This window comes from Dermacentor albipictus, unplaced genomic scaffold (assembly GCF_038994185.2).
Source record: "Dermacentor albipictus isolate Rhodes 1998 colony unplaced genomic scaffold, USDA_Dalb.pri_finalv2 scaffold_11, whole genome shotgun sequence".
NCBI classification, from domain to species: domain Eukaryota; kingdom Metazoa; phylum Arthropoda; class Arachnida; order Ixodida; family Ixodidae; genus Dermacentor; species Dermacentor albipictus.
In genome coordinates, this window is record NW_027225565.1 from 11,042,576 (window position 1) to 11,070,461 (window position 27,886).

Genomic DNA, 27,886 nt, shown 5'->3' on the forward strand with positions numbered 1-27,886 from the left:
TATAAGCTTAATTGCTTCAAGTATTTTTTTGGCAGTTGAGGCCTCTGGGTCACCTGGCGGCATAATAAAAATATCCGTAGTCATGTTACAGTACCGTACACACGAATACCACCCCGAAAGTGGTAACAAAGCAACCGAAACTAGTGAGCGAGCAGAGTGACGAGCCCCACCAGCCGCTACCGTAGCGGCCATATTGCTCACTACGTAATAAAGATGATGTTAGTTTTGATTTTGCTAGCGCAATCTCTCGGTGGCATACCTTAGTTCACAACGCCACCACTACTCTTACATCGGTTGCACAGAGGCAGGTACAGTTGCCCTTCTGTAAGTTTATATAGGTGCTCTGTGGTCTGACTTCCTCTGTCAGTTGCGGCGAGTTCTGTGTGTGCTACGGACTTGCCTTGTTAGTCTCGTGATCGAGAGGCCGAGTGACGAGCAAGGACGGAGCAGCGACAGAAGCGGTGGCAGGCCGAGCGCGTGTCGGCCGACCCCGAAGTGCCTTACCATCGTCGCTAATGGTACTCTACACTTCATGGGACATAAAACATACAACATAAAAAATAGCCCTTGTAAAACTGCTTCCCAAGCGCTCCGTACAGAAGGTTAAGCAGCAAACCTGCAACATGCGGCCCAGGTGTTTATCACTGGAGCCCCTCGTTCAATCGCGGCGGGAACTGAGCCATTTTTTCTTCCATTCCTGGCGAAAACTGCGACGGACACAGGAGGCGGCGGCGGCGGACAACAACGCCAACCAAAACGGCTGCTGAAATGAGCCCATAACTGTAAAATATTGAAAGAAAACGCACCAGATAGCTGAAATGCTTTACTATGCGATGTTCACGACCAGTCTGCAAATCTAAGCATATAACGACCAATCCTGCAAGCCGATGATTTGGACTTTATGCTGTGCGCGTACAGCCGCTGCCCGGGCTGCTGTTTGGTCCTTGGATTTCTGATCGCAATTTAGGAATAAAAACTGCCAATATTTTGCGGCGGATTGGAACAGTTTCCGCCACCAACTGCCCTGATGGTTGATGAACAGCTTGTCAGTCTTCAGTCCACTCCCGCTAGTTGCTTAGTTGCGTTCTGTAGCATACCTGGTTCCTGCCGTTTACTTGACACTTCCTTCACATCTCGAGTCGTCAGTTGTTTCCGCAGTGCGCTCCTTCGCCGTATAGTGGCTGGTGTGTTGTCATGCGTCTTTTTGCTGGTGTTCGTGTCTTTAGATGTGCTAGGTTTGCTCTTGGGTGTCTTGGTCAGTGTCGTTGACTTTGTACCGTGCTTTCTCGCCGTGGCAGGGATATCGGTCTTTTTAGGGCTTTTTGTGTCTTGCGGCATTGTGGCTTTGCGCTCTCTCGTCATGCCTGTTTTACCCGTCGAATCAATCTTCTGACTACTCTCTCCGTACTCAGCCGTCTTTGCTTTGCGTTTTGTTGTGGTAGCGCCTACTGTTGTCTCACTCTCTACATTGACTCCTGCATCTTTCGATGTTGTTGCTGTGCTCTTTCGCGATGTTCCTGCTGCTTTCTCGCCCTTCTGAGCTCCACCAACGTCTTCAGATGTATTGGCTTTGCGTGACCGTGTTGTTGTAGGTCCTGGCGTCGGCTGAATCTTCCCAGCACTGCCGGCAGCCTCTGACGTCCTAGCTTTGCGTGTACGCGTCGTTGCAGGTCCTGGCGTCGGTTTGGCTTTCTCAGTGCTGTGAGCCTCCACGGACGTCCTAGCTTTGCGTGTGTAGGTCGTTGCAGTTCCTGGCAAAGTGTCAGATTTCTGAGCACCGACTGCACCTTTGGATGTAGTGGCTCTGCGTTTTCGCGTTGTTCCTGGTGTTGACTCAGCATTCATACCCGGATTCGGCGCAACGGTCTCTTGGCTGCGTGCCTCGTCTTCCGACGTCTTGGTTTTGAGTTTGCGCGTCGGTCTCTTCACTGTGGAAACCGCTGGACAGCTCGATTTCTTTTCCGCGGATGCTTGTTTACTCTTTGGCGTTCTCGGAGCTTTTGCTGTCACCGTAGCCTTTTCAACAGCACCCCGAGTGTTCTTTCGAGTCGCCGCTGCCTTGGCCTTGCGGCTCTTGCGCGTCGATACAGTGGATGATGAATGGCTACTTGACGGGGCGTCTGTTGGGCGTCGGCTCTCGTGGTGGCTGCGAGTGCTCGAAGAGCAGCGTCCAGCACGGCAATTCTTCTTGGTTTTGCGACTATCGCTCAAGCTGCTAAGCGAGCTGCTCTCCGACACAGATCGACCTTTAACCCTGTGCTTACTGCCTCCACTGTGCCTTGACATGCTTCGCAATCGACGCTGTTGTTTAGCATCAACTGCGCTCTCGCCAGTGCTTACCATCGATGTAGTTCCAGAGCGGCGCGCCTTCTTGATTTTTCCTTTGTGCCCACTCACTGTGCTTGAGCTCCGCGACCACGGGTCCCTCTTAACGCCGCGCTTAATAGTGCTGCTGCTGCTGCTCGAAGACCAGCTTGTTGCAGAGATTCGACTACTCGTTCTGCGCTTACGGCGACTGACGCCGCTAGACGACGAGCTCCTTGGTCGCCGAGCGTTAGCAGTGCCGCTCTGTCCACTAGCTTTGTTCCATTTGTGGGCCGTCTGAGTCCCGCGCTTCTCTTCTCTGCCGCTGCTGGATGGCCTAGTTGTGCTTCTGTAACCAGTGCTGGTCGCAGGTCTTTCCTCTGATGCATACCTCTTTTCGGCCATGCGATTTGTCTCTCTTGGGTTGACATAATGCGAGTCTTTCCTTGAGCTGCGAGCCTTCTTGGCAGTAGGCTTGCTCCCTCCAGCTCTGCTCGGTAACAAGTTTCCTTTTCCTTGGTGGTCCTTCTTTCCTACGCGTTTGTCGCTGCTAGCGGCTATCGTCGACGCGACGCTTGACGACTCGTCGGTATTGCGTAGATTTTTCCGAACCTTGTTCCGAGCTGAAGCTTCATTTCCGACGAGCCCGGATGTGCCAGGGTCGCCGATGTCCGCTGGTCCAGCTTCATTCTCTCCCTCCGGTGGATCGCAAGCGAAGCAGATGCCCGCCATGTTGGCACTCTCGAAATAAGAGGCAGATTTGAGCGCTAAGATTTCGCCCCGTTGTTTCCGTCAGTCGGTCGCTCGCCTCCGGCGCTCTTCTCGCAAGCAGTGCTTGGTACCACCCAGGAACCAGGCTCCCAGCGTCTCTAGATAGGCCGGCTCCAAAGTGCTCGAGTCAGCGCTGCATCGGGGGACACATAGCGATGTACCTGAGCTTCCAGTTGCGAGCGTCAACGGCTGTTCGAAGCGCACCACACGCGCCTGGTACACAGTGCAGGACACGCGCCTCTTCTTTTCCGTTTCTTCGCCACCCTCTAGGCTCGAGCAGTAGCGGCTATTCGCGTGTTTCAGTGCCAGATAATCTGAAAAATTCCTGGAACACCTATCTCACAATGACTCTCAAAGGTAATTCGATCAGCATTCAAGCAATGTAGCAACACACAATATTGACAAAAATTCAGAGCCATCCCACTGTGTGAAGGCGAATGACCAGCAGAACTATATACATGGATGGAACGAAGGCGGCAGTATAACGACGATGGCATGATAACATCCCGATGATGATTTTAAAATATTGGCCATTATAAAATGACGGCAGAGTCACGTCATCGATGTAAGGACAATAGGAAGGCGATGATGGCGTGGCCTCAAAAGCGACGAGAGTGAGATGACGAAGTTGGAATGAAGAAATAATAATTAATTATAGAAAAATTTACGTGCCAAAACCACTTTCTGATTATGAGGCACGCCGTAGTGGAGGACTCCGGAAATTTCGACCCCCTGGGGTTCTTTAACGTGCATCTAAATCTGAGTACACGGGTGTTTTCGCCCCCATCGAAATGCGGCTGCCACGGCCGGGATTTGATCCGGCGACCTCGTGCTCAACATGCCAACACCATAGCCTCAGAGCAACCACGGCGGGTAAATGAAGAAATAGAGTGACCGCAACGGCACAATGACGAAGAATGTTTGGAAACGAATGTTCGGCAAACACGAATGTTTGACAAAAGCATGACGGCATGACGATGAATATTTGACGAGGACACAGTTATGACGATGGAATGACGAAGGAATCACGTAGATGGAATGGCGGAGGTGATATCACCACGGCGGCATGATGACAATGGTATGACGATCTCAAAATGCTGACAACGGTATAACGACGACAGCTTGACGACGACGCGATGATGACAATGAGCCAACGACATTTGTATGGTGAAACTGGCATGACGATGGCTGTATCACGAAAACTATGATGAATGATGGCATGACGACGACGGCTAACAATAACTAGATGAAGAAGTTGAAAAGACGACTATGGAACGACCACGACCGCATAGCCATGACTGTACGCCAGCAAACGTTGGATGACAACTGTCTGACGACGACGCAATGATGATGAAGGCATAACAATGGCGGCATAATCTCGAATGAAGGACGACAGGTTTATTATGGTAGAATGGTGAATTACAAATGACGTCGATTGAACGATGATGGCGTATAGATGACAATGGCATAACCTCAATGAGATGACGTGTCTGAAATGATGGTGATATTGAGACGACAGCGTGACGATGGTGGCATAACGAACACGGTATATGGACGGATGGATGATGACGTTGACGTGGTGGCGACGACATGGTTAGATTCGGATGACGAAGTTAGAAGGACGATGGCAGAACGACCATGACGTCATCACAACGGCGCATGGCGAAAATGCACGACGACGATGGCATGATAACGGTATGAGGACAATGAGATGCCTACGAAAGTATGACGACGATTGCGTGACGACGATGCATGACAAGGATTGTATATGGAGTATGGTGTGACGACGATGGCATGAAGAGAATCACTGATGACGAATCAGGAGAGACGACAACAGAACTACCACGACGGCATCGCGATTACGGTACAACGATGAATACATGACGACTGTATGATGACGATGGTGTGAAGACAATGCTACTACCACGACGCCATTAGAACCATTACAGACCTAGCGGCCCAAGCTATATGACAACTGGGTCAGATCGTGGACGGCCGTTCCAGAGACGTCAAGGCTCTGCTCGATCTGGACCTCGAAAACCCTTTTGACAACGTGCTCCACACCTTCATCACCAAGGCCACTCCAGACCTGAGCCTCGGTTCCAGATTCCACAGCTGCCTCAGCTCTTTTCTAACGGACAGGAAGGCCAAGCTTCGCAATGGAGACTTTTCCTCCAAAGATGTGCCTCTCTGAGGACGGGGCACTCCTCAAGTTGCCGTCATCTCCACAACACTGTTTAGCATCTGTATGATTGGTCTTTCCGAGAAGTTGGCACGCGTCGAGGACATCAAGCACACCATTTACGCCCACGACCTCACTACTGGATCTCCGGCGGCTGCGAGGGTACAGTCGAAGAAACCATGCAGGAGGCGATGCACGTGATCGAGGAGTATCTCTGCCGCACCTAAATTCGATGCTTCCCCGTCAAGTCGGAGATTCTGCTTTACAGAAAAGAGAAGGGAGGCACACCCAAAGATTGGAAGCCAGTCTCCGAAAGCAGCATCAGTCTTCGCACTTGTGACGAAAAGGGTGGGGGGGGGGGTAATACTCAGGGTCAACGTCATTCGGGTCCTGGGCATGTTTGTCGAATTCAACGGCGGCAATGGAAAGGCGCTCCGCAAGATCATCGCAAAGACGGACGCCGCTTTCCGCCTAGTTCACAGAATCAAAAACCGACACAGAGGCATGAAGAAAAACAATCTCCTCAGGCTAATCAACGCCTTCGTACTATGCCACTTCACGTAGACGATTTCTATGTACAACTGGCTAAGATCGGAGCGAGACAAGCTCAACGCTCTCTTCCACAAAGCAGTCAAAAGGGCTCTCGGGACCCTACCGACGATCTCCTCAAGCTGGGAGTACATAACACCACTGAGAAGATTGCCGAAACCCAATAACGCGCGCAACTCCCTCGCCTGACCACCACCGCGTCAGGTAAACGCATCCTCGAAGAGCTGGGTTACCACCCTGCGGAATTCTCGATGGTCAGTAACCCGATCCGTAGGTGCATTCGGGACAAGTTCGAAGTGGCCCCCATGTCCCGAAACGTCCATCCGTCCACTACGAGGGCAGACGCACGGCCAGAGCAGCAGCGATCCTCAACCAGATCAAGCAACAAGACATCAGAGCAAGCTTTGTCGACAGCGATGGGAAGACTTTTGCTGTCGTTGTGGTCGACACCAGCGGCAAGATTTCCAATAGCGCCTCGATTCGCACTTCAGAAACCGAAGTCACCGAGCAAGCCGCAATCGCCCTTGCCCACTTAGACGGTCGTGGGTCTGAAATTTATTGTTATTCCAAAACGTCAATTAGGGCTTTTAAGAAGGGTTGAATCGCCGAGCAAGCTGCTCGCCTTGTTAGCGTCTAGAGTCCGTATGCTCTCAGGCATTATTCGATTCACTGGTTTCCCGCTCACATAGGGTCGGTCCAGGGTGCTCCCACGAACCTCAGTGAGTCTGCTCACGAGGCTGCGCGCGAACATCCGACCGGGCTTCCTCTGTAAGGAGCGCCGACTCCCCTCCCCCTACCGCCACAGGGACGCTCCTGCTACTCACAACGAGGTAACGAAATTCTGCATGTCCAGAATGGTCTTTCCAACCCCTCACCCCAAGTTGCTGTCGGGGGTGCCCGCGACCGGCCGCTGGGCTAGACCTGCCGGTCCCGACGTGAGACTAGCCGGGTGCGCGACTAGATCGCGTCCTCGCCGGACCTCCAATAAAGTTGTTTCAGTCATATGATAACTGCGTCATCGCATCGGCGTTAGAAGCGTGACGACAACGGTATGAGGAGAGTCAGATGACTAAGCTGAAATGAGGACGATGGAACGACCATAACGACATCACGACCACAAGCACATACCATGTGGCCCAAGCTATTAGACAGCCCGGGGCAGTCAGTAGACGTAAGCAACTAGACAGACAGACAGACAGACAGACAGACAGACAGACAGACAGACAGACAGACAGACAGACAGACAGACAGACAGACAGACAGACAGACAGACAGACAGACAGACAGACAGACAGACAGACAGACAGACAGACAGACAGACAGACAGACAGACAGACAGACAGACAGACAGACAGACAGACAGACAGACAGACAGACAGACAGACAGACAGACAGACAGACAGACAGACAGACAGACAGACAGACAGACAGACAGACAGACAGACAGACAGACAGACAGACAGACAGACAGACAGACAGACAGACAGACAGACAGACAGACAGACAGACAGACAGACAGACAGACAGACAGACAGACAGACAGACAGACAGACAGACAGACAGACAGACAGACAGACAGACAGACAGACAGACAGACAGACAGACAGACAGACAGACAGACAGACAGACAGACAGACAGACAGACAGACAGACAGACAGACAGACAGACAGACAGACAGACAGACAGACAGACAGACAGACAGACAGACAGACAGACAGACAGACAGACAGACAGACAGACAGACAGACAGACAGACAGACAGACAGACAGACAGACAGACAGACAGACAGACAGACAGACAGACAGACAGACAGACAGACAGACAGACAGACAGACAGACAGACAGACAGACAGACAGACAGACAGACAGACAGACAGACAGACAGACAGACAGACAGACAGACAGACAGACAGACAGACAGACAGACAGACAGACAGACAGACAGACAGACAGACAGACAGACAGACAGACAGACAGACAGACAGACAGACAGACAGACAGACAGACAGACAGACAGACAGACAGACAGACAGACAGACAGACAGACAGACAGACAGACAGACAGACAGACAGACAGACAGACAGACAGACAGACAGACAGACAGACAGACAGACAGACAGACAGACAGACAGACAGACAGACAGACAGACAGACAGACAGACAGACAGACAGACAGACAGACAGACAGACAGACAGACAGACAGACAGACAGACAGACAGACAGACAGACAGACAGACAGACAGACAGACAGACAGACAGACAGACAGACAGGCAGGCAGGCAGACAGACAGACAGACAGACAGACAGACAGACAGACAGACGGACAGACAGACAGACAGACAGACAGACAGACAGACAGACAGACAGACAGACAGACAGACAGACAGACAGACAGACAGACAGACAGACAGACAGACAGACAGATAGACAGATAGACAGATAGATAGATAGATAGATAGATAGATAGATAGGCAGGCAGGCACGCTCAAAATTGCTCATGTAGGCAAAGTCTGCTAATCGCAATAATAAGGGGTGCTCGTTCATGAAACGAATATGATAGTAGAGAAGCACACCTAGACCGTGTGTGCTTCTGTCATCGTTCTCGTTTCTTGCACTGGAAAAAATCTTTGAATATGGAATCAAGAACAGCTTGTTCGTTCACTTTGAACAAGGAGACTCAGTTACTTGGAGAAGGAAAGATACTGTTGTTTATATTATGCCAGCTGAGGCACATCCTAAAGCATTCGTGAACATAGCACCACACGGAATATAACCACAAGCACGAATCATCCATCAGACGCTGGGTCTCGTTGTTTCGTCTGCACCTTCTGCATTTGTTCTGGGAGTGCCACAATTTCGTCTTTAATTTCACAGTGCCCTGTCTAGGAATTTTGGACATTGCCCCTTTGGCACTCTTTCGAAATTCACGCCAATACACCAGCGTAACTGAATGGGTGCGAATTTTCAGAAATGGTATTTCAAATATCCGCCAAATTTCAACAAATTGTAACTAACATCGCCGAGAAACGATACCCTTCTAACGACTTATGCATTTACGGCAATTAGCGCTAACGTTCGTGCTGCGTGAGAGTGCTGATTTGGTCAAGGATCAGCGGCAAACTCACACGACAGGAGCAAATCGTTTTGCACTCTCCCGGACGAGGGCGCATTGACTTCAAGAACAGGCTAGGAGGTAACCTATTCGTCCGCCCGATACAATAAGAAAAAAAACGCCATGTCATCGTCATCATATCATCATCATCATCATCATCATCGAGGTGCCAAATTACAGCAAAAGCTGTGCATGACTAACCTTCCGTAGTTTTTTCGGCGTCCGGCAACAGAAACGGACTTAGCGATGTCTAGCAAGCCCATACGGGTGGAGTGCGGCGGCGCAGGTGTGAAAATGCGGAAGAGATTACAACAATAGCGTGACGCCAAGGTTATCTGAATATATAAGCAGGAGAGGTATCGGCGCTAAAAGCAGTGGCGTTATCGATAGGGAGGACACGTATAGCTCGTACACCCGAAGAACAACATTCGTACGAGGAGCGCCGGAAGGAACAGCAACGAGAATGTAAATTGCACCGGCGCGAAACGACCACCGACGAAGAACGTTCCCGCGATGTTGAACGAAAACGACAATCGCGAGCCCAGGCACCTCCGAACGAGCAACGACGCCAGACTCGCAACACAAAAAATGACAACCATTCCACTCTGTGAAGATGGAATGGCAGCGAAAGCACTTTGCTTTTTGTTTGAGAGCTTTAACTGTCGTCAGCTTTCGCAGCCATTCCATCTTCACAGAGTGGAATCGTTGTCTTTTTTAAACCGTAAAGCGATTTATTACATCTGGCGTTGAAACGGTAACGGCAGAGCGAGTGCCATTCAGTCTGCTTGGACGCGCAGGTTCTTGAGAAGTAGCAGAAAGGGAGAGATAGTGATTATACCCGTCGCATATGTGTGGCGGCCAAAGATTCAAGGAATGTCGAAGAACGAGCGTTGAGCGGTGGCGTGCTTAAAAACCAGCAAAAACTTGCCGGTGACATGATTAGGCCTCATTGGCAGGATCAACGGTAGGAATGTATCGCCGCCGTTCGGGGGGAAATCACTTGCCATCACGCTTTTTTTTTTTTTTGTCCTGTCGATCTGCGTTACACTCGGTAATGTTTACGTGGTTAAGCGATGAAGTCGATCACGGCCTACACCCATGTTTTGGTTCGGTTTGTCCGCAGTGTGGCATTTGGCTTACGTTGTGAACACCACTTGCCGCCTTTATCATTTACCGCTTCTTTTCCTTGCTGCTGTCACTGTAGGGTGCACGATTGTAAGAGTGCATCGTGTTGTGTTCCTCAGCTCCTGAGGCATGCAAGGACTGACTATGCTGTACGCGGCCCTTTAAATCATCTCACCAGTTGTCACGGAGTTATCGTATCTGTTTTACGCGTGCACTTCGCACATGTTGTACTGTTACTACGTAGTTCCTTCATGTAACACTGTTGGTAATTGTTTTTTTTTTAATACGAGGTTTTCGCCTGGACTCGTTTGTAAGGGGCTTAAATCACGCCGTGTCTTATTGTAGTGAGAACATGCGAGGACATCTTCGATTTTGCGGTTGCTTGGGAAATGTGTTAGAAAACACGTGGCTCAGAGCGAGGATTGGTGGTAGCTACTGCATATTGCCGCCAGCATTGCGAGAAGAAAAAGACGACCGACATATCCCAACTGCGTAGCCGCCACACCGCGAGCGTCAAGCAAAGCGCCGCAAGGCAACGCTCGGCCGGTGCTGACAGGCCGGCGGCTCGTGCGCGAGACTCGTACGATTGGCACGCGACAGCAGGCCACAAAGAGGAGAACGACGCTCGAAGGAGCGAAGCTCGAGGGACGCTTTTGTTGTTGCTGATTGTTCAGTCGGTTTTTGTTGACGGGCACAGGTTCCCCCAGAATAAATTAGTTTTCGTTGAAACGGCTGTTGTAACTGTTGGTTACAATATGATTTTGCTGTTCGATTTCCACAGAAAAAATTGGCATCATATTTGTGAAGTAATTACACCTTGATGCTGTCCGAGCAGACTTACCACGCACAGTGCCTTTTTGCGTCTGTATTTTGTACGAAATTGACTTATTTCTCTTATATTTTGCGTATATGAGTACAATTACTTACACCGCAAAGGAGTAAACCCGGCCTTGCCGTCAGCGCATGCATCTACCTTGGCCGGCGCTGCCCCGCTTCTAACAATATCGTGTGGCTCTACTCTTCCGTAACAATCGAAAAAAAAAAATACTGAAAAGTTGGTAAGATCTAGTTTTGTATATTTCCAAGCAGGTATTGCCAAGCAGGCATTTCGCCGACGTCTGCAGCGGAATTACATCGGCGGTACAGTGCTAACTCGCACTATTATTCACCCGTGTGTTTGGTGACTTCGTTCACTAGTCTAGGCATTTCTTCTAACATATTCGTAATTACTCTTCCTAAGGCGACGTTGACGGCACTTATTCGGTGATATCATGTGTATTCATCGGTAGCAAGACCACGCATGCAACGTACAGTACAACGTACGTTTCAATAAAGGACAAGCTCCAGAACAACCATCTATCATCATCCTCGTCATCATCATCATCATCAACATCATAATCAATGGCTCATGCCCCGGTAGGCAAGCAGAAATGCAGTGGCTCATAACCCCGTGAGGCAGAGGCTATACCAGAGCTCAGCAAAGTGAAGCGAATATTGCATACCATTCATTGAAATTGCCCATAGAACAAACAACGTACGTTTCAATAAAGAACAAGCTCAAAACAAGCACCCTCACCATCAATAAAGCATTGCATACCCCCCCAGCAGTTATTGTGATGGTTTCGCAACAGCTTCGGTGGAGATGCATTTTCGCAGGGCCGGGATGACAAGTAAATTTCTTTTGTATACACCTCTCTAATTTTTTTCTCTGCCTCAAAATTTCTCGATCTACCTCGTACCCCTACCTATGCCTCTAACGGATCCGGTGGTATCAATCTCTTCCTTGCTTTTTTTTTTTTCACCCATACTCTAAATTTATCGTTCTTATCTCGACTGCAGACCTGTTCATTCCGTCCACTTTAAATCCAAGCACTTCTGGAAAGTATACGTTACCTACGGGTCTCACTGGGTGAATATCACTGGTTTAGGCCCACGTTAAGGAACCCCTGGTCGTCAAAGTTTATCCGTAGCCGTCTACAACTGCGTTCCTCATAACCCACTAGGCAGTTGCGGTACGTTTCAAACTCACAATTAAACTTAATTTGTAATGCATGCTGGTACAACCTTTGGGACGCGAAACCCGGTCAGTGAAAGAAAATACAGCGCTATTTTCCATTAAGATGGGCTGCAGATTTGTGAAAGTGTAAAGCGGGCATCTATCTCTTCAAAAGCCGCAACTGCTCGCGTAAGCGTACGCGCATTGAACGACTCATTTACTAGCTTTTCGACGCGCAATTTTGTAGCCGCCTAAAGGTGCGCAAGAGTAAGGTCACGGCGCATCAACAACGGGCGTTAACGGAGCAAGTGCGCTCCTTTCGTGGGCCTTTGTGCTGGCCTTCAATAAATTTATCCCCTTCCTTCCTTTCTTCCTTCCTTCCTTCATAGTCAATGAAAGTTTGCCAGTTGAAAGTACTGGCTTAGTAGCTCCACAAGTCATATCTGATGAGTCTATCTTGCAGCAGCACTCGATACCGGTTTTTTACAAACACTTTGTCTAGATGTACGCGCTACGCGCTCTCATGCAGTAGCTACATCTTCTTCGCTCTGACGTAATGGAACACAAACATGTTCGTTTAGATGGAAGCTCATTTGTTTTCAGGGAATATTCCAGCAATTTTAGTCACTCCTTTTCGCCGAGAATAGATGTCACAAGCCCGCAGTGGCCAAAGATATCCGTGATCCTGGCCCGTTATGCAGAAGTAGATGAAGCCGACTAAGATGAGCGGGGCATAAAAATGACTGTTAAAATTTATTACCGTTTGGAGCTGTATAGTGTTCGTCTCAACCACGTGAAAATTCGCCCAGCACTGCGCCAACTCATTGGCGTATCCAGCAGGTTACGTTGCCGTCCCTGCTGCGACTCCGCTTTGCCACATATTCTTTTAACTACTGCCGTACCTCCGTTTTTATGGTCTGCTTTGCTTCCCTTTACTCCGAGAGTGGCTTTCACCCACTATGGGGGATTGGCCAAGGATCGTGTGATTTAAGAAAAAGATTGCCCGAATCTGAAAAGAATCACTACTGAGAAATTTTGAATAGCTGAAGAAATAAATTTGGATAAATTTTAAGAATTTAACGAGGAAATTGCCCTGATTCTCTACGACTCCCTGTTCTTCCTTCTTTTTGCCCCTCCCCTTTCCTTGTTTGGCCTTCGCGTCTTGTCCTCGCGGAACTCCAGACACATTTTTTTTTTGTCGACGCAATTTTTTTTCTCCAGACACAATTTTTTCTCGTCGTGTAGCCAATATTTCTCACGGGCAAGTGCCGCGTGTCGAGCAATTGACATCGCCATCGACAATAACCTCCCCCCCACCCCCCACCCCAAGAAATGAAACCATCGGCACCTGATCTGAGGTCGGCTACAAGCGGCAAGGCTCGCAAATCGGCCAAGTCGTCCACAGGCATCTCCTCCCTGAGCAGCAAAAGCGACCAGCCGAAAGCGCTCGCCTCGGTCGAGGCGCCCCAGCGCCACGCGAATGTCGTGGACGACTTCCCCGGTGTGACGGAGACGGGCACGCCGCGCGAGGCGCCGGCCTCTGTCGAGCCACACGAGGACCCGACGAAGCAGAAGGCCGCAGACGTCATGGCTCGTGCGGCGCAGCGGCCCGCGAACAGGCCGCCTCCAGCCGAAGCTTCCCACGACGAACCGCGCGGTTCCGATCCCGTAAGCCTTTCACGGCGCGACTAAGGTAAGCGATTGGACCCACCTGTGCCACAAACAAAAGGGCATCCCATCGTCGCGCGCAACCGAGCTCTATAGCTGCGCCGGTGTTACGAACTTCTTGCGGTGCTCCGCGGTGGCTGGCACACTGGGCTGCTGTGAGGCTACATATAGACCCTTCTTATATAGCGACTGTGACTCCGACGCAAACGAGAAATGGCATGCAGCGCGCTGCCATGTACGGAGACAGGAAGCACATTGAAAGCTTGAATTCGGAAAAATGATGATCGCCTTGAGCGTTGGTGCACGTCTCCTACATTGCAAGTCATGTAACCTTGCGTGACTTCCGTCCGTCACGATCCTAAGCCCGCCGCCCTCTTGATAAGTCGTTCAGGTAAACCGCAAGCCTTGTCAAGAAAGCTGGCTATCTACTTCCCGGACGGTGGGCGAGCGTTAATTTTTCTAAAGACAACCGCCGAGAGAGGATCCAGGAAAAGTTCGGTTGCCCCAAGAATAGCCCGCAGCAATAACTAACAATTTCTTGAAGCCATTGTCAGGATCCGTGTTGCCAGTTAGACAACGACATTCCAGAGGCCAACTGGTTGTGACGATGCGACGCTGTAGTTAGCCATGGTCGTGCTATATAGAGTTCCTTATTTTTCACTGCCATTCTCTTCGAAAAAGAAGACAGAAAAATATTTTCATGAAAAGTATGCCGCCATCGACACATTTATTTCCTTCCGCAAAAGAAAGTGGAATACGGTCGGGCCATTGCAATAAAAAAACTATGGAATAAACTTACGCTTTATAACTAGCCGTAAATAACTAAGTATGATCACATGGTGCCCTGTAACAGGGCGTTTTAGAAATGCGTTCCCAATTACATAAAAATAGGGAAGATGCGATAACGAAACAATTTTTTCAGGATTGCTTTTACCGTAAAGTAGTACATATTAAAATCACTGAAAATCGTAAATAGACAAGTAATTATGCACATTATATTAACTTTTTATCCGAAAGAGCCACGATTGGTCCTAACGCAAAATTTGAAGCCACTTGTCAGAGAATGTTCATAAACGTTTCCTGATATCCAAAAATGTTGGCGCTGCCCAATTTCTACAGCGTTCTGAAATTCCGGGAAAATTCACCCCGAAAACCAAAACTGCCGAACAGCGCGAATGTCACGCGTTTAGCCGACGGCCGTCAATGACGACACTGTCTGTGCCTCACCATCGGCCGTGCATGAAGCCGGTATCCTTATCGAGCTGCTATCTCGCTCGCTTCATACTTCAGACAGGGCTAATTGAAGATCGATGAGAGAGGCCTTGGTCCTGCAGTTAACATTAATAAGATGATGACGGTGATGACTGCAGAGTTTAGGTAAGTATAGGCTATGTCCAATTATAAGTATCGGCTTACTGATAGTCAGCACTGTACCGTAAGCGGCTTTTACCTCGCCTGTAACTGAAAACACTGCCAGCGAATTTTCGACGTTCAGTAAGTCGGAAAAGTATAGACCACCTTATATACCCGCAAATATATGCATATATATATATATATATATATATATATATATATATATATATATATATATATATATATATATTATCCGGAGGTTCCCATAACGCGCTACACACACTCTCTCGTAGTGCACTCATGGTGTTCGCACTAGTGTTTGTGCGACCAAACACTTGTGTGTGCTGTTTTGTGCGAACCAAACAGGTGAATAATACGTACAGTCCTGCTGCTAATGCATGACCACGTGGAACCGCTGGCTCGATTTTTAGTCCGAACTAACCCGGCATCCTCGACGACTCTCGAAAGGGAGAGCTGGTATCGATCTGAATGCAGCACGATGCTAGAAAATAAAAATATAATAAAAAAAGAAACAACGCAGGCTCTTCGCTCCTCATTACCAGTGGAACCCTAGGGATTTCTTTGCAGCTTTCGCTCCTGTGCGCGAGGTCGTAGAGTCGTTTCTCGGCCGCGGGTGCAACGCATTGCAATGGTGAACGTTAAAGAATCTCGAGCCTTCCAGGGCGGCGTCTCTCGCAGACCGTATATCGTTAATTCTTTCAGCCAGTCAGGAATCTACGTGCTGTACACTGCTGGTTCAGTTAAGTGACAGCGTATCTCATTAGTCGAGATGTGACACAACTTAATGACACAAAAATGCGATCGGTCATAAGGCGTTTTATTCTGCTGTTTAAAGCTCTACGGTGTGTGCAAACTAGATAGTTACGGGGCCCTTTTCGGCGAACATTTCTCGTAACCAATTTTCTCCCCGCCTTTCTTTTTCCTTTTCTTTTTTTTTTTCTAACCTTCTGATGTCTCTGTGTGCGCATGGATGGCGAAAGGAAGTGAAGAAGTCTCGTCGGCAGCGCTAGCGGCTGGGAGGGCGACGATAAGGCCACCGCGGAGGAAGGTGGACGCTGCGTGTTCCCCGTCTCCCTCTGGATCCTTCGGCCACCTCGGGCCCCGCCCCAGGAGAGCCAAGGTCGACGGGGCCAGAAAACCGGGTCAGTGACGACAAAGGAGAAAGAAGCACAAGGGCAGCGTAAGTCATCCGTTTGTGCATGTCATTTCTCCCGTGACGTTTGAAGTGAAGCTTTACTTGTGGCGTTCGAAAATCTTGCATGCTGTTCTCGGAAGTGGTTGACCCGTCGTGGCTGCAAAGTTGATTGGAGCAGGGCCCTCCATTCCATTCCCACTCCATTCTGTAGGGTGGAAACCTCCGTAATTTCACTCATTTTCTTGCTTGTCGGAATGGTGAGAGTTGGACAATCCGCACTCAGTGGGATCGGTGAGATGAGCCATTCCATTCCTCTAATTAGAGCAAATGAAGCGCTTTCTCTATAATTGTTTGCTAATTGCGGTTGCGTGCATCGTAACTAAAGGCGTATTTTTGAAGCCTTAACAACGTTTCATATATATTTAAGCACAATCTTCCTTACTCTAAAAGCATGTGTTGTGGCCTGTTATCTCGGCAGCGGGTTGTGTCCTGCAATGTAGCTAATCTATTCTTAAAAGAAAAAAAGAGATTTTTCGCATTTATGGTGTCCACAGAAATCTCTCTACTTATCTGCTGCCAAAACTATAATGAGCCCTTAAAATAAGCATTGCGCGAACGTTAATATGGTAGAGCGCATGCCATGTCAATATAGCAATCACACTTAAGGGGACCTTATTTCCAACACATAAAGACGATGTAAACTCAAGACAACTACACGTGTAATACGACTGGACAGACCAATACATAAATTATAATTAGATAGATTTCATTCTCTCGCTTGCCAAATCACGTCAACGAACACATCTTAGCTTCGCGGGATAGAAGTCACGAATGTTTGATGATACTCAACATATATTCCGTTCTTCTTATCAAAACAATCTCTAAAACATGCCTATTTGTAGCGACAGGCTAAATTGTGGTCCTCTCTTCCCAAGACCCTCCCCCCTGAAGTCGAAAAAAACTCGAAGAGACATAGCCTTGAGCTAGAGTGAGACAGAACTCACTCTATAGGCTACTTCAAAACCGTAATTAAAAAAGAAAACCGTCTATAATGATTGAGGCCTAGCTTCATAAGAGAAATTACGCTTCATCGTGGTTACGCGGCTTTCTTTTTTCAATTTAGGATTACACCAAACATGCCGCTAACTTCTGGCATCGCGGGGTCACACATTTCTGACACCAGAGACGTCACGCTAACATTTGGTCGATAGCTACGCCCAAAGTACGAGTCGGAAGGGCCACCGATGGCAGAGGTGAGGCATTTCACACTTTCGCCAAACACACCGGGTTTGATGCACCGCGTTTGTTTCGGAAAGCACGCGCACGTGATTTGAACGAGCGCGGAATGCACGGTTCGGCCGGCTCGACTGTGCATGAGCTGCCATCGGGCGGAGCTCCGCCGAGTTTTGCTTACGGTCCGCTGCGCGCTTACGTTTCACATGCTCACGCTGGCGCTGCACATAACTCCTTCGATTTCGCGTTTTTCGACGAGCCCATGTTCCAGAGACATTAGCGACGCGCAGTCAGCTTGGCTTTGTGAAAAGACAAATAATTGGACGCATAGGCGCCGACTACGGGAGGGGGAGGCTCCGGGGCCCGAGTCCCCTCTGGCGTTTTCCGGAGGGGCAGAGCCCTCCCTCTCCCCGGCGATGCCAAAGAGCACCTAAAAAATGTAATTGCCAGAGTTATGGAACCCACATCATTTGATATTTCTTTTGACTTGGCCCTAGCTTTTCACCTAAGATTTCGCTGTGGCTAATAGTTTACGTACTGCATTATTGTTGGCGCGGTTGTGCACGGCTTTTAATTCATACTTTCCCTTTCTTTCTGAACATCCTGACAATAGGAGGACAAGCGCATTACAAGCGCTAGCAGCGCCTACCTCATCCGTATTTTCTCACTTCAACATTGTTTTAAATTTCCACTGTAAATACCATGCACATATACAATATTTTTAAATATACACACAGGACAAAATTTATTATATTTTTGAAAGAGATGGAGGTAGCCAATTAAACATTTTTTCTTAAGGTATTTATAAATTTTGCCTGGAGAATAAATAAGTTGATGATGTTCATCACACTTCAAATTGTATTGCGTGATTTTTTTGACCCTGCAAAAAACCTGCAGACTTCAGTCACCCCTTCGGCAGAGTCTTTTATCAATGGCGTGTGAATGCACATGAAGGATATGTGCCTCAATAACAATACGAGTCGGTGTTCGCAATGAACTTGGTAGATCAGTAAACACAAGAACCAAAAGAACTGTGACTGTTCCGATAATATATATTCCTCTATAATGATTCCAGAGCTAATTCAAAAAACGCTAGTAGAAATCTTCATTTTATACTTTCGCTGGTTCACTTGTTCTTGGTCGTTATCTTCCTGCGCGAGTCCATTTGATGTGCTTTCTTGTTTGTCAAGTATACAGGAGAGGTGTATCTGACAGGCATACCTGTGAGTTATACCTTATTTCATTTCTCTTTTGTGGGTTTGCGCGTCTTTATGGCGAATGGTGGGAAATTATTCACAGTTGTACTAGTAAAGGTACACCTCCCCTCTATTGCATAAGAATTACCTTGGGTTGGGCGCCCTTCCCCGAAAAAATATACTGGATACGTGCCTGGCTGCAAATATATATCAGTAATGGAAGTGTTGCGGTAGACCAAACCCAACAACTATTGTAAGAAATTCTGAAAACCTGAGACAAACCGGCAGCTTCCAGAAACAGCGGCGGAGGGCTCCATCTTTGAGTCCTAGCCTACGCACAGATGTTGTAGTATTCATGGCCTCAAACCCTCACGCTAGCGTGCGGAACGTGGCCGCCCAGGTACCAATTCCCAAGTCATCAGTTTGGAGGATTCTAAATCACTCGGTCTTTCACTCGTAGCACGTAAGCCAGCATCAATGCTCGGAAGATAAGGAGCTGCAAAATCATCTAGATTTATTTAACTGGGTCCTCACAAAAGCTGATGAGTCACCGGACTTCTTGAGCAACATCATGTACACAGATGAAGGCAATTTTCGTGGAAACGGCTGGATAAATTTGCATAATGCAGGCTAGCGGAATGACTTCAATCCACACTGGGTAAAGCAGACTCGGCACCAGTACTATAGTGGTTGCTCAATGTGTGGTACGGAATTTACGCCGGTGCTGTAGTTGGTCCCGGCTTCTTCGCTCACACACTGACTGGACAGCGTTATGTGGACGAAATCCGTCAAGGAGTGGTGGATGAGTTTCTCAGCGAAGTCCAGCTGTCACGTCTTCCACTTCTGTGGTATCAGCAAAGTGGGGCACCAGCACACAGCAGCAGGCAAGCACGAAACTGGCTGCATGCGACTTTTCATGCGCAATAGATTGGAAGGCACAGGCCTGTAAATTGGCCGGCTAGGTCACCTGACCTCACTCCACTCGATTTCTTTCTTCGGGGTTATGTTAAAAATTGAGACGGACGTCAGGAGAGCTCAAAGCAAGGATAACGGATGTCTGCCTTAGAATGCTGGCGTCGGCCATCAAGAAAGCCACTGAAGATGTGGTAATGTTGACTCAGCACTGCGTAGCTGCAAAAGGAGACCTATTCGAACACGTCCTCTAGGCAACAGCTCGTCTTCAACGGCGCTTACGAATTCGTAGATATTAAGGGCACACTGAAATCTGATGGCTTTAAATGCGTACGCATTTCTATCCTTACTCAACGGAAAAACCGTCTCTCCGTCCCTCCCGTAAGACGATCGCTTTCAACATACCGCCCGCCGCAGCGAGCGAATTGACTTACGTGCTGCCTCTCTCTTCAACGCCAACGAATCGGCGAGAACACAGCGCTCACGGAGCTCTCGTGCGAAGGAAGCTCTCGCGACTCGCTTCCCCCTCGCCGACTCTGTCACTCGCTTCGACGTTGCCAAGGCGACCATACTGCGCACCCTCCGCGCGCATCATCCTGACGCACGTGTTGCTGCGGGGATGCCCCTTCGCCTCCTCCCAGGCGCCGGCCTCTCCCGCTGGGACCGCTCTTTCCTCCTGCCGCTACGCGTCGGCTGCTACAGCACGGCCTCCCCTTTGCACAGACTGCACGGAACTGGCAGCCCCGCATGTGCGGAATGCGGCGAAGAAGAGACTCTCGAGCACCTCCTGCTACGCTGCCCATCCTTCGATGTTGAGCGCACTGCGCTTTGTGCGTCGTATCGTCGCGTGGGACTGCCTTGCGACACGGAGGCGGCTCTTCTCTTTCCCGCAGCGCACGCCTCTATCGTCCAAAGAGTGCTTCCTGCCCTCCCTGACTTTTGCTGCGAAACACAGCTGAGAGCGCGGCTGTAAGCCTTGCATTGCTTCTTCTTTAACCTTCTTGTTTTTTTTTTACTACTCTCCTTCATTCTCTCTCTAATCTTTCTCTCCCCACTCCCCTTACCCTGTGCAGTGCTGTTGAGGTGCCCTCCCTTGAGAGACAGTTACGGCACTGCACTTTTGTCTTCATTTCTTTCTCAAAATCACTACTACTACTACGGAGCTCTCAGCACATGCCGCACTCTGCCGCTTTCGCAGATCGCTTTAAAGGTACGGGCTGCGCCGCCGCGCCAAACATAGCCACCGCCGGAGCACGGTTGATCACGGTTCATAATGGTTCCGTGTACCTAATAAATGTTGCATTTATTTCCTTCATTTACTACATCTCCTTCATGATTTCATCCCACTTCCACATCCGTTGCGGGCTATCTGTAAACACCAATGAACATTGCCTCTACTCGCCTCTTCTATTTTTACTCGTGCAGGTCTCACTTAACATTACGGTGTTGCAACCACGCTTCTCCGTTTCACAGTTCTTTCGCCGTCGTTCTCGCAATTATACGAACCACACCAGCATGCCACCATGAAACACGACGTCAGTACTACGAAATTCTTACGCACGATTCAGATAAATCCCAGAAAAGATTGTGCGAGGATCTATTCTTTTTTCCTTCTTTCTTTTCTTTTTCGTGCAGCCGAATTGGCTACGGGGCGTAGCCAATTCGGCTCATTTAGAAGTGGTACACTGTCGTCCTTTATGAAAGGGAACACGCGAGTGCGTGGCTTGAGCTCTGCGGCGGTAAAATCCCTCAATCATTTAAAAGTACCGCCAGGCTTTGGTCCAGCCGACAACGCCTGAGATAGGCTGATCGGTGACATGTGACCTTGCTCCGCCCCTTTGCCGCCATGAAAGTTCCTGCGCGCCGGGCGAAGAGCGCGCGTTTCGCCTGTTGTGCTTTGCACATCGCAGCGATAATTTCGATCCCGGAGTTTCGAAATGCCTTGTTGCTGTGTGGTTGGGTGCCGAGATCAGACGGAGGACGACAAGAAGTTACTTTGCATCCCGCGCAGCAAACAAAACCTAACCAGAAGGTAATTCTGGTTGCATAGAAATGGACGGAAAGACTGAACCGTCGGTAACTGCACGACTATGCGAGGAAAGTAACGTAGAGCGATACGAAGGTGCGAGAGAAAGTATGCACCTGTGTGTGCAGAGCTGCAGTATTATTTCATTCGCGCGCATGAATGTTGACGGCCGAAGTTTGTGGAGATTACTGATTTTAGTGCATTACGAGCCCGTTGACTTAGCAAGTGCAGTATGACCTAGCATGCAAGTAAATAGTGGGGCAGAAACGCATTAACTCGCTGACAAATATGACTCTGGTAGTTGGACAATCCGCTACCTCTGGTATTTCTTTTTACATCACCTCGTCTTCCCTGTCGGGCACTCTCCTATGGTCAATCTGATTCGAGCTCCAAGCAGACGCTCTTTATGGTCGCCGAAACCCGGTCCCCGTAACAACTAGTGGCAGCTGTGAAACGTACTTGCGGTTGGAGCGACAACATGCCTAAGACATACGTTCTTTAGGAAATTGCTTTGCCAAAACTGCTGCTTTCCTGGTCCCGTACTTGACGCCCATGCTGCTGTTCCCGGTATCAACAATTCCACGCGCGCCACGCGAGCGACAATCCCAGAATCACATTCGCCCTCAGCGGCTCACCATCTTTCAGTCATGGAAGGCCCTGTCACCGATGCGCGTCACAGCCTCGGCTCGTGCAGCAGCATACCTGTCGACGTACTGGCCGCTTCTCGCCTTTATCACGTCACCTGGGATGGTCCATTCATGGGTGTTCTCGTGCCCGTGACGTCATTGAATGAATTCTCAAAAGGCCTTCCATGGCAGCCATCTTCAGTGGCAAGGCAATGGCTCGATCGACAACTTGCCTGATCGTTTGCTTTTGTTTACGCAAGTACGCTATTGTAATTATTGTTATTATTTCCGATCTGATGATCACTCTCTGCGGTTCCTGCCTTGCCCACGCGCTATAATTTCCCGTCTTTCGAGTGCTCTGTATTGCACGTGACAGCTGCTGTTAAGCCGAGATGATGAGATGAATACTGGCCCACTAAACCATGCACAGTCATCTAATCCCTAGCTATCTGACCAGTCCGACAGCACGCTTAACACGTTCGAAAAGCACGTCTGGCTCTAAGAAAGAAGCATCCGCTGCTTCAAGTGGTAATACAGGCAAAAGTTCGGCACGCGATTGCTCCAACATATATATGCGGCCTTGCTTGATCTACGGAAAGAAATGAGTCCCGGCCTAGACAAGTTGCAGAAGTCTGTTAATGATCGATGGGATGCCACAGGTTTCCCCGTGTCAGAATTGGAGCCATCGTATTCATCAACTGACTGTGTTCCAACAGGATCTGATTCTTTAAAATCTCGCATTACCGCACCTAAATCATTTACACCAATGCTTGAATGCCGATGATCGAGTTGCCGTACGTTGGAATAACGCCTAAGTGTGTCATAATCCTCCCGCCGTCCCGTTGACGATACCTCTCCTTGCACTCATTTACGCTCCAATGTAAGTACGCCCTTGCCGCCCCTTTAAAAAACATATTGAAAAAAATTGATTATACAGATAATCACTCTAGGCGAAACGTCATGTTGCACAGACTCACAGAAGACAAGAAAGAAAAGAACATCCCATGTTGTTCAGTTGTTTGGCGCCTCAAATCACCTCCGAATTAGGCATTTGTTTAGTACTCAGCTTTGCCTCGTTGGTTTTTCAGAGAAGAAAACAAAAGCGAGCGAAACATTCAAAATACGATATAGGCGCTCTCGCGCCCATGCTCAAGCGCTCCCAAGCGAATAGCCACAAATACGCGGCTTCACTAGCGGCGGCAGCTCGATACAGGGCTTGACGCCATGTGATAGTCGCGGCATCAAGAGAACACGCCGCTGACGCAATGATAAGCGTTGCGGAGCCTTGTACAATGCGGCGATAAGAGAACGCAGCCGCATATCTTTCAATGGTTGCATGTAGGCGCTTGAGTAGCGGCGTGCGAGTGCGAATCTATTTCGTGTGTCGCGTATTTCGTGGGCTTTTGTATTTTCTTGGGAAAAACAACCAGGACCACTTCAGCACGAAATAAATGCTTGATTCGGAGGTTATTTAAGGTGCCCTACAACTTTGTAATTGATATGTTTGCGAATAATGCACTAATTAAAAAGTTCACTAATTAAAAGTAATTATGTAATACTTCGCGATGAAAAATATGCTGGCCGTAAGTACATATGACTGTGGCTACTATACAGTAGGTGCGATTTCTCTAGAGCTCTTGGGTATTTTTAAAATCTTGGTTCAAGTTAGCTGGGATACCCTGTATACGCGGAATCCCGCCTCGATGATTGGCCGCGCGTATTTCAGTCGACTTTGAGACACGAGAAACATGATGGCACAAGCGCCCAGCTCTCAGCCTTTGCGCGGGCTTAGAAGATTGGCAAGCACGCACGTTGGCGGAAATGTAGCTAGTAATACTCTTTCGAACCTTCAGAGCAGCCATCGTTCGTGCCCTCTGTCGGCCTTTGTACGTCATAGCTGATACGCACCGCGAATTCATATGGTAAGGACGGCGCGGATTATTTAGGCTACTGAGGGTTCGCTGGAGGTCAGGATGTGCGCATTCGATCGTAAATGTGTTATTTACAACCATTCGCAACAGCACCTTGCGACACTCACTCGATGTTCGCTACCTAATTGTAGCGAACGCGATACATTCGGAGTCGTCATGGCACAACGTTAGCGCTCCTTCTGATACTTTTTTAAACAAATAATTATGAAAACAGGAAAAGAAATCTGCCGCCACTGAATCAGTGTAACCGTCCGTATAGAAATTATATGCTGTACACGAAGTTGCTCGGAGCTAGAAAGCCAACGCGAACGCCTAGAGCGCAACGCCTTCACTCTGCGAAAGGTCCTCTGCTACGGTCGAGCGGTGTATGCGGCATCACGGTCGAGAAAGGAGCGTGAAAGAGAGGAGAAACGAGGAGGAGTAAAGGCGGAGGAGGAGAGTGTCGCAACTTTACGAGGTTTTGGCAGTTTAAGGGGTTTCAGAGGATGGATGGATGGATCTTATGAGCAGCCCCTTGGAACCGGGTGGTGGGTTGCACCACCAAGCTCTTTCCAGTATATTGCTTAATGTCTTACCTAGGTTAAAAAAGAAAAAAAAAAAACGCTCGACGAATTCCCATAACGAAATTTTCTGGCCCCCTATTGTGAACTTTGTTTTTGTACGTCTCCGTTTTTTCTCGTTCCCTTACTTCCACTAATCTCCCAATCGCCTCTTATTAATCTCTATTGCGGACATATTTACTTTGGCCTTGCTCTCGCTGAACTCAAGGGCTTCAAAGAGTACAGTGGTGCCTAAATCGACTGCTGGGCAGAGATCTTCACATTCTAATAAAACATGCTCCATCGTTTCCCTAGCTTTACCACAGCAAGCCCATGCTTCTTCCTTCTTATATATCGCTTTCTATGTGCGTAATCTAAGGCATCCCGATCTCGCTTCGAAAAGTAATGAGCTTCCATTTGAGTTATCATAAATTGTTTCTTTCCTGATTTCGTTTTTTCCTCTTAAGTGGTTACTCATGGCAGGCTTCTTTTCCATTGCCCCCACCCATGAGGACTTTCAACTTGACGTTCTTCGCGGCAAAGCAGCGCCATCTAGAGTAAAGTCTAAGTGGTGTTGAGGGAAGCGGGGAGGGAGAAAGGAGGCGAACAGTGGCGCAGCAGCAAGGTAGGCGGAGGTGTGGTGGGCTGAACTGGCTAAGCAGGCCCAGCATTGTAGCGTACTAGAATCATTCTAGAACAACATACCCAGCATCGCCAGTTCCAGCAATCGCCACAAAGGGCGAAGAATCAACCGCGGCGCGTTCCAGCATGAAGCGCGCAAGTGTAGCTACTGTAATTTGTTCGCATACCGTAATTTGTATCTTTTTCTGCTAGGGGCGCTCTACGCGTCTAAATGTTTGATCCAGAAATGTACATATAATAACCGACAAACCTACTTCATATATGGTTTTGTTACAAAATAAGTAGACAGTTGTTTTTAGTGGACTTGTGTTGTTAAAGTTTCTGTTTTATTACTTGTATAAAGGCTTTTGAGACCTCACTGGTGTCTGGTATGAAGCAGCCCACTGGTATCGATTGCAGTCCGTGCCGTTTATCGGTTTGAATTGTGCGGCGGTAAAATGTTTGCGAACGGGGTGGTCGTTTCCTTTGGGCATCATCACGCATGTTCGTTTTAATAAGATAACAATAATATCCCAGCCAGTTTATGCGTCCAACGTTCGATAGCCACCACCAAGCGAACGTGTTTGAAGACGGTGAATCTTAACAGCTGCGGTGTTTCACTGGCATAATGGCTGCATGCACGGCTTCAGTCGTTACAGCTGCTGCGTCTGGCCGCGTAATGACGCCTTGCTTTTGAAAATATGTGCTAGCTAGCGCGAAAATTCGCCGCTGGAACCGATCACAGTCCGTTTGGAAACTACCCGTGAAAACGGATAAACCTTGCAGCCTCTGGGTGTGTGCGCCGGCGAGTAAAAAAGCACTGCTTCGCATTTTAAATTTTGCAATTCTTTGCATGCCAAGCGAATAAAACAGATTTCGGTAGTCATATCATAAAAGTGTAAAGTAATAATTATAACGTTATCGCCCTTCAAAGAGAATTCGAACAAGGCTCTTGTTCTTTCGCCACGTTGCTAAAATTCCCAACAGGGTGTACAGCATAAATAATAAATAGTTTTGTCTGCTTCTACATGAAAGATACGTTGCGAGAAATTGACTGCGTATTAGTGCAAATGTATTTCCGGTGATAGTTGGATTGATTGCATTTGGTACGTATAAAAATTACTGTGTTTATTACCTGGTATCTGGCAAAAACATTTAATCTAATCAAGGCTTCACTAAGCACAGCCCACACAAGGACACCATTGGAAGAAATGCACACTCAAAACTGTGTTATGTGTGTGCTTTTCTGTCATGGAGCGTTTTGTGCACAGTTCTTAGTCATACATGAATCACAACGCACCCGCACTTCTGCCATTTACACTGAGGTTCGTCTTTCTTTCTACTACAGCCTCCAAGACGCTGCTCATATTTGTTCGCCCCTTTGGACTCTATTGTCTCTGGACGTACAAGGCAACCGGGAATGTGACACCACTGGGCCACAATCCTCACAAGTTAAGTTTCTGAACACTTCACCTAGATCCGTGATTTCTTCAATCATTTGACTTACATTTGTTTCACCATTCTTTTCTTGCATGTTTATCATGGTTTCATCATTTCTATTTTCAGGAAGACGGACAAAAGAGTGATTATTGGTCTGCAAGCTGCCCACGCCAAGCCATAAGAAGCTCAACAGTCACCATAATGACAGCAGGTCCTCTTGAACTATGTGCCTCACCATGAAATGTTTGTAAATTTACCAGATAAAGAAATGTGAACCCTATCAGGAAAGCAACAGTCTACAGTTTTGTATTGTACCGAGCTGGAAGGCTACATTTTTACATACAAGCTTACTTGCATTCAAGGGCGTCTGATGACAACCGGAGAAGTAACATGTTCAGTGCCAACGTGTTTCTTTTCAAGTCGTTATAGCCATGATGACCAGAACTGAAACAATGTAGCAAACTCCTACTCACTAGTTCACAAACTATGTCGTCTGCTCTTTGCAAATCAGCTTTGCGGACATTACCACAAAGCATCACATGCTACCTCACAACGTTAACTTGTTACATGAAAGTTCAAATAATTTTAAAACTTTGAAAAACACTCAATGCAATTTTGAAGAAATTATACTTCATGTTGACTGAAACCCTGGGAGTCACTCTTCAGTTTATTATTGTACCTTTTATTTAAAGTACCCTCAGGGCCATGTGGCACAGAAACGGGGAGTGGTTACGAAGCAGTAGAGGAAAGCAAACACGCATAGAAGTGCAGTGAGTTCTGGTAACGTAATAATTCTCCTGAGTATACCATGTTAGCTAATATTTTGCAAAAAGAAGTTTACTATTGGTAATGGTTACCATACTTGAGGGAAGGTGGTTCCATTCCTGAGATGTACGGAGGATGAAAGATTGACAGAAAACTGCACCCGCCTTGGTTGCTCAGTGGCTATGGTCCGGCCACGGCGGCGGCATTTCGATGGGGGCGAAATGCGAAAACACCCGTGTACTTAGCTTTAGGTGCACGTTAAAGAACCCCAGGTGGTCGAAATTTCCGCAGTCCTCCACTACGGCGTGCCTCATAATCAGATAGTGGTTTTGGCAGGTAAAACCACACAATCTAAAGAAAGACTTCGTGCAACATGA

General features: G+C 48.3%; 1 protein-coding gene and 1 long non-coding RNA gene across 2 annotated transcripts; one reads left to right on the plus strand and one right to left on the minus strand.

The window, feature by feature from the left end:
* Positions 1–1,053: 1,053 nt before the first annotated feature.
* On the minus strand, positions 1,054–3,036 carry LOC139051371 (micronuclear linker histone polyprotein-like). Its single transcript, XM_070528389.1, has one exon. The coding sequence runs from the start codon at positions 3,034–3,036 to the stop codon at positions 1,054–1,056; it is 1,983 nt and encodes a 660-aa protein (XP_070384490.1).
* Positions 3,037–13,375: 10,339 nt separating this feature from the next.
* Positions 13,376–27,011, plus strand: LOC139051352 (uncharacterized). Its single transcript, XR_011509344.1, has 3 exons — positions 13,376–13,736; positions 16,066–16,265; positions 26,653–27,011. It is a non-coding gene; the product is annotated as an uncharacterized lncRNA (long non-coding RNA).
* Positions 27,012–27,886: the final 875 nt, after the last annotated feature.